The sequence below is a fragment of the Hyaena hyaena genome, unplaced genomic scaffold (genome assembly GCF_003009895.1).
Source record: "Hyaena hyaena isolate Hyena2069 unplaced genomic scaffold, ASM300989v1 scaffold_411, whole genome shotgun sequence".
In the NCBI taxonomy this organism is placed as follows: domain Eukaryota; kingdom Metazoa; phylum Chordata; class Mammalia; order Carnivora; family Hyaenidae; genus Hyaena; species Hyaena hyaena.
The window spans coordinates 410,996-418,082 of NW_024081040.1; the positions used below are offsets into that span (position 1 = coordinate 410,996).

At 37.7% G+C, this 7,087-nt stretch overlaps 1 protein-coding gene across 1 annotated transcript in view; it reads left to right on the forward strand.

Annotated features, from left to right (window-relative positions):
• LOC120245181 (ADP-ribose glycohydrolase MACROD2-like) overlaps positions 1 to 5,767 on the forward strand; it is a 174,683-nt gene extending 168,916 nt beyond the window's left edge. The window contains exons 12-13 of the mRNA XM_039252109.1: positions 2,833 to 2,910; positions 5,706 to 5,767. Coding sequence (XP_039108040.1) covers positions 2,833 to 2,910; positions 5,706 to 5,767 — 140 coding nt within the window. The remainder of the gene's footprint in view (positions 1 to 2,832; positions 2,911 to 5,705) is intronic.
• The last annotated feature ends 1,320 nt before the right edge of the window (positions 5,768 to 7,087 follow it).

Genomic DNA, 7,087 nt, shown 5'->3' on the forward strand with positions numbered 1-7,087 from the left:
TCCACACTGTCAGCACAGGGCCCATTGGAGGCTTGATCTCATGAGCTGTGAGATCATGATCTGAGCTGAAGTCAAGAGTCACACACTTAACTGACTAAGCCACGTAGACACCCCTGGCATCTAATTCTTAAACGCATTAATCACTATTTTACAATTGTGTCTACAGGATCTAGACCTCTAACATGTCTCTATATGTTGTCCTATTCTCTTGTTTGTTTTTGTTCTTCTGGAATGCCAGGTAATTTTTTATTGAATGCTGGATACTATGTAAATAATTGTAGTGATAGCTTGAGGCTCTGGGTGGTTTTATCTCATTTCAGAAAAAATTTATTTTTGCTTTTGTTTCTGACAGGTCAGTAGGATTAAGTAGAGCACTATAATACAATCAGGACTGAATTGATTAAAAGTTGGACTTCAGGTTTTTTTAAGTTTACTTATTCATTTTGAGGGGAAAAGGGCAGACAGAGAGAATCCTGACAGCATGGAGCCCAATGTGGAGCTCAGTCTCACAAATTGTGAGATCATGACTTGAGCCAAAACCAAGAGTCCAACACTTAGCCGACTGAGTCACCCAGGTGCCCCTGGACTTTAGTTTTTTAAGAGCTGGTCTATATCAAGTTTATCACTGTCCCCAGAATATAACCCTTCAGGTGGCTCCACAGAAAACTTGAGGTACTTTTCTAGGCACCTCTTCCTTGGTTAGCCTTGATCTCTAAGCTTTGTCCCTCCCCCAAGCCTCAAAAGCTATCTGGAGGCTCTGTTCAACTTCATGGCACAGGTGAAATGTCAGGCTCATTATTTTATACCTCCTCGAGCTTGTGGTGCATTGATGCATCTCTAGTGAGTGAAAATAGTCTCTTAAATAATTTCTCCAGTGACTCTAGCTGTTGTTGGTAGGAGGGTTAGTCCACATCATGGTAATTCACGTTAGGTTGAAATCCCTTTCTCAGTGTAATTTTAATTTACATTTCTTTCATTATGAGCAAAGTGAACCACCTTTTCACATGACTAGAGGCCATTTTTATTTTTTTCTATGAACTGTTTAATTTCTTGCTTAAATTTCTACTTAGTTTTTGATCTTCTTAATCTCTATTTTTAGAAGGACTTTATATGTTAAAGATATTAACTCTTTGTCTATGATAAAATGTATAAATGTTTTTCCTCAATTTACAGTATTTTCCTTCTAAGTATTTCTTATGGTATTTTTTCCACCCAAAAGTTTATTATGTTTATATAATGTCAAATATTTTCACTTTTTTCCTTATTCTATTTTGAAGCGTAATTAACCAAGATTTCCTACTCTCAGCTTAGAGAGATCCATCAGTGATTTCTTCTGTAATTGTGTCTAAAGGAATGTGTTGATGGGAAATTGAAAATTGCCCACTTTCCAGAATTGGTAGCATTAGAAAGGATATGATATGCTTTTAAGTCCAGCTGGAAGGTTCAAGTGTTGTTTTCCCTTTCCCAACCTCATCCTCAGGAACAAATGAAACAAGTTATGGGCAGTTACTTTGATATTGAAGGCTTGGGATCTATCAGTCATTTTTTTCTTCTGTTGTCCTTTTCCTGACTCCTTTTATCTACCCTCATTTCATCAATGTTACTTCTACATTGACATCTCCCAGATATCCACATGTCTAATCACAATTCTCTCCCTCAGGACTGGATGCAAAAGGTTGTTTGGCATCTCTCCTTATATGACCCTGCACTTCAGACTTCAAATCTAAAATGGCTTTCTTCACCTTCCCTCACTCTGCTTGTCTTATATGTCTTGAAGTACTAACCTCCCTACCACCCATCCACCAAGGCTCAGAGATTGGTTACCTTTGAATCATACTTCATGATTGTCAAGTTCAGTAAAACATTACCAAGAATGAAAGTTCTATCCTTGAAGATTCCTTCCTCGGAAGAGATTATAAACTATATCTTCACCATCCTTGATTCATCCTCACCAACAGGCACACCAAATTTAACATACCCTGAGCTCCATAAGTACTCATGTAATGAAAATGAACTCAGCTTTCTGCTTTAAAAAAGTATCTAGATAATAAAAAATTTTTAAATTATTGATTTCCAGACCTTTATCTGTATCTGTATTTCTAACTGCTGTTGGTCTTCAAGTTGTGAAAACATAATAGATATTTAACTAAGAGGTGAGATATTATTGTCCTTTAGACTATCCGGAAAATTTCTTCACTTACTACTATATTTAAGCATGTTATATAGCTTTAGCCACAGCCAAATGGATGCATGCCCTATGAAGCTGTGCAAAATAGAGATCAATCACCACAAAAATTAACTAAAGACGATTCTCAGCAGTTCAAAATGGCAGCATCTGAGAATGTCTCTTAGGAAAGCATCTAGGCCATTCATTTTGTGTTTAAACAAAAAACCTCACTGCCAAGAGAATGAATCTTCCAGCTTTCAGGCATGCCTAAGGCAAAACAAGTTTTTCCCCCCCTCTTCAAAGTTTAAGCTACATAAATTCACACACACACACACACACACACACACGCACACATTTCCCTAAATTTAAATTGTAGGTTGTTCTGATTAAACCAAGTTTCCCTGCTTTCATGCTACCAGATTTTTAATTTGAAAAACTGTGTTATGTATGTACGCGATTATGTCACAAATTAAAGAGAATTTAGAGGACAGCACTAAAGAATTCAAGCAACTCAACCCACTATTTCCTCCCTTAACCTTTCCTGCAAAAGAAATTGAATCCCAGGAGTATTTTTAAATTTAAGAGGGCAATGGAGGGTAACAGAACAATTGGCCATCAGGCTGTTCTAATTCTCTATTAATCAAGGACTATCTTCTTTCTTCCAGCTCAAGGCAAGGATACACCTAGTGTTCCTGTGCAAAACGAAGGCTCTGGCAACACAGAAAACTCTCCAAGTCCTGATGGTAAAGTTCTGAGCTATTTGAGCGCATGCAGACTACAAATCTGACACATTTTCTGTGTGTAATCTAGGATTAAGGGAGCCATCTATGTTATGAAGCAACATATTCAGTTAGAACAAGGTAAAGTTCAAAAACCATGTTCTACTAGGAATTAATAAAATTGTGAGACTTACAATAAAACTGATGCTAGCTGTTTTAGAACAGTACGTGCCTCAGTTTCATCATAGCTCATAATACAGGAGCCATAGGGGGTAATTCCAAGGGTAACTGGACTGAAGTCCAGGTGGTGAACTTTACAGGAATACCCTTACTTACACAAAAAATACTTGCCCAAAGTTATCCCTGTTCTACAGGGATTCAGGAGAGCCCCTTTGAGCTAAGGTTATCTTGGACTTTCAACACCTTACCTCACTGTATTACTTCAGATGGCTTGGCCAAAAACATCATGAATCTTTAAAAGCACCTTAGAAATCAGTTTACAAAAATATTTCTTTATTCACATCTCATTTTGAAGGCATCTAAATACTCTGAACCTCAGGAATATGAATGTACCTTTGCCCCTGTACAACGATGCTGGGAACACTTTGAAATATTACTTGCATTAGAAAAACAATTATTTAGGAATATATGATTTAATAAATATTTGATTCCACAGGCCCACAGAGCTTAGAAGAACCAGAATTGGTTGATGATCAACGTTTATATATATCTTGCCATTTGGGTCATTTTAACCAAAGGAAAAAAGCAAATTGCTTTGAGCTGATAATGACCTTAGGAAAAATTCAGCCACTGGTAGAAATTACTTAGTGGTTTTAAATAGAGTTTTCTACACTAGGCATTACACCCTACTATAAGCTTTTCATCACCTGAATTTCCTCCCTTAATTATAAGCCCTTCCATACAAACTAGGTTTTTTTTCACTCATAGGTATGCATTACCTAAGAGAATGTTTTTCAACCTCAGATCCATTAAAGGCTACCACATGTTAGTCATGCTCAGTTGAATGAAACCTGCCACAGCCTAGTTGTGACATTATAGACATGGTTCTTTACTAGTTCTTTACAAAACATGTTCTGAAAAACAGCAGACCCATGCAACGCTTATTGAATAAAAGGGAAATAAATGTGAAAAATACTAAGCTTTACCTCTCACTTAAAGATTCGTCATGCATATTGCAGACTCTCAGAAGGCTCAGTTGTAAAGAAATATATTAATGTTGCTTTTCCCAAACTTATTTGATCATGGGATGCTTTTTATATTAACATTTGTTAATAGGTTTTAGAACCAGTAACCGTTGGGTTGGAGGAAGAAACAGAGCAAGAATGCTCTCCTATATTTTATTCAGCACACTACCTCACTGCGATGGGCAACCTTACAATAATTTTGCAGACCAGAATAGAAAGTACATGTATTATTCTCCTTATATAGGTAGCATTGCTGCATCTGGCCAGTGTATATCTGGGATTTAGAGTAAGCTCACACATCATTAGAGACCCATGATAGTTTGCATGTGGAACAGAGACCAGCTTTTAAAACCTTCCTCTTTAAGGGAGAGTTGGTTGGTATGCCCTTCAATATTATTTCCTCTTTCAAGCCTCTTTTGAGTGTGAAAACCAGCATCTGCCACTATTTTAATTTAATCAAGTTTTCCTGTTTGAGAAAAAGAGCTTTGGGTTGTTGATTTATTGTGCCAGTAAATGAAGACTACCCAAGAAGAACAAATGTTACTTATTCAGCTTACTATAACAGTGCCATTATCACTGGTGTTGTTTGATTCAAAGGCAGGCAGGGAAGTGGGAAACCTTTATTGTTATCAAAAGAGAAGATTCCAAGCATCCTCTGACTGGAGATTGTTGGCATGGGGCAACTGGATTTGAGCTACCTAGAAGTGGGTGATTGGTTGGCTTTCCTTGTTTGGTTTGTGTTCGAATATTGGCCCAGAATATGGTGGAGCTGGCAGTCACTGTCCAAGTCCTGACCATTCTAAGCTATAGCTGGATTGCCCAGGCTGGTTGCTGCAGAGGTTTTTAGTCAGTTATATTGTTATAGATGGTCTGGCCATTGTCATTTGTATATTGTCTCTCTGTTTATAATATGGGCTCTGATGCTTTAAAAATATCCATATAATTAAACCTACTGACTTTTGAAATTTTCCGGAGCAACTTCTATGCCTGCCTGCTCTGGAATACTTCTGGACAATGTCTTTGATTACGCATTCTCTTTTTATGCAAATGCTCACAGAACAATGCACACAGTACAGTAAAAGCACACATTTTACCATTGCTGTGCTATCTGGTTAGATGTTCTGCTTTTCTATTGCATGGTATCTGCTGCTGCACCCGTTGGCAAGTTTACAGGGTCTGTTTCAAAATTCAGACTTGAAAACAGCAAACCAAACAGGCCTACTGACATTGCCATTTTAGTGAGAGCTGCTCACCTCTCTGCATGTCAATGATCTGTTTTGCTCTGTTTTCTTTTTATTTTCTTAGACATCTATTAAGGCCTTTGAATTTACCTCAGGATGGTAATAAATGCACCCAAAATGTCAACCCAAAAATCTGGTATAAAACAACAGCTCAGCTCCTATTGTTCAGTAAGAGGCAATTCTGCCCTCCCTGGCCCCTGCCAGCAAAAATCTATAAGAATTATTCCCCAAATCTGGAGTGAATGAAAATGAAATGAAAAGAGGTACAAGACAGGAGAGTAGGAATGTAATGATTCACAGACCATCTTAATGGGTTCAAGAGATTTGGGTTTAATAAATATTTAACCTTTTTTGTTTTCCTTTCTGGTTACAGTTGAAATGAATAGTCAGGTTGACAGTGTAAATGACCCAACAGAGAGTCACCAAGAAGATTAACTAATAGGTAAGTTGCCCCTGTAGTGGGGTTTTTAATTGATTAAACCAGCCATGGGAAGTGTTGTAAATGGTATATTGGATTTCCCTTGGTTCTGCCAAGTCCCACAGTGTGGCTCAGGCTATACTTTAAAAATCCTCACGCCAAGTAACACCGTGGAAGGAGAAAGGATAACCCCATAAAGCTCACCATGCTTCGAGGGTAAAAAGATAAGCCACAAAATATTCAAATGTTCAGTTCCCTGGTTTTCTGAGTTTGAAAACAAGAAAAAAATACTTCCATCCATTTAACCTCCTGGCCTCCTGGCCGGATCAAGTTATTTCAGCAACCCCTAGCTGATTCTGAAACATGGCTTTCCCAGAAGCTACCTGCTGAGTTGTTTTTAACAACTAACACTAAGTAATAGTTTTTAAGCATAACACTAAATATCTCTCTCTGGAGAATGCGGAAAGGAACTTGAGTGTGGACAGAAAAAAGCCTGACTTGGGTCCTCTTCTGTCACATGGCTACCTGTGGACCCATGTGTCTACACAGAGTTTGTTGAGTTTAATGAGCTCTAGGGGACTCCCCAAGAAATCATAGTCTGGGACAATTTTGTGTTTAGGAGCTTTTCCAAACCACCATTCTAATCTCTCCTCAGAGACTGAAATTTATCTAAAATGATGAGCAGTCTGTAACCCTTTTCCATATCTTGAGGGCTGGTGAAAAGAATGAGAGAAGTCATGCTTGGTATTTTGATTCCTAGCTAAAAATACTAATTGTGAAAAAAAAAACAACCATGAAATAGATGGATTGTGGGTCATCCAGCATAAGGCACAATTGTGTTAACACCATTGCCCCTTAGCATCATCCTGCACTCCCCAGCATCTTCTTGGTAGGTCTCCGCTCTCTCCCAAAAGACCATGTTGCACCAGACTTGGGCTCCAGCATCACAGCAGAATAATATATGAAAGTAGGCACTTGTCCTTCCCATTATGGTCTTGAACATCATTTAAAACTAAATATAATAGTGTTTGTGTAATACAAACGTATTACCTATACATGTATAGTATAGCTCTGATAAAAAGAATAAAACTCATACAAATATGGTCTTAGAAGCATTTCGCCTTTTTCTAAACCTTGCTCATGTATTTAAAATTATCCTGTTAGGTTGAAGAAATGATACAGTAGAGAAATTTCCATTATAAAATAATGAAGTGAGGCTAAACCTGAACAATTTAAATGCAGGTTCCTCAGTGTTGCCTTAACTTTTGCCCCTTTGTTGCCAACAAACTATAGACTTCTTTCCAGAATTTTTCTTACAGACACTACTATTTTCCTTT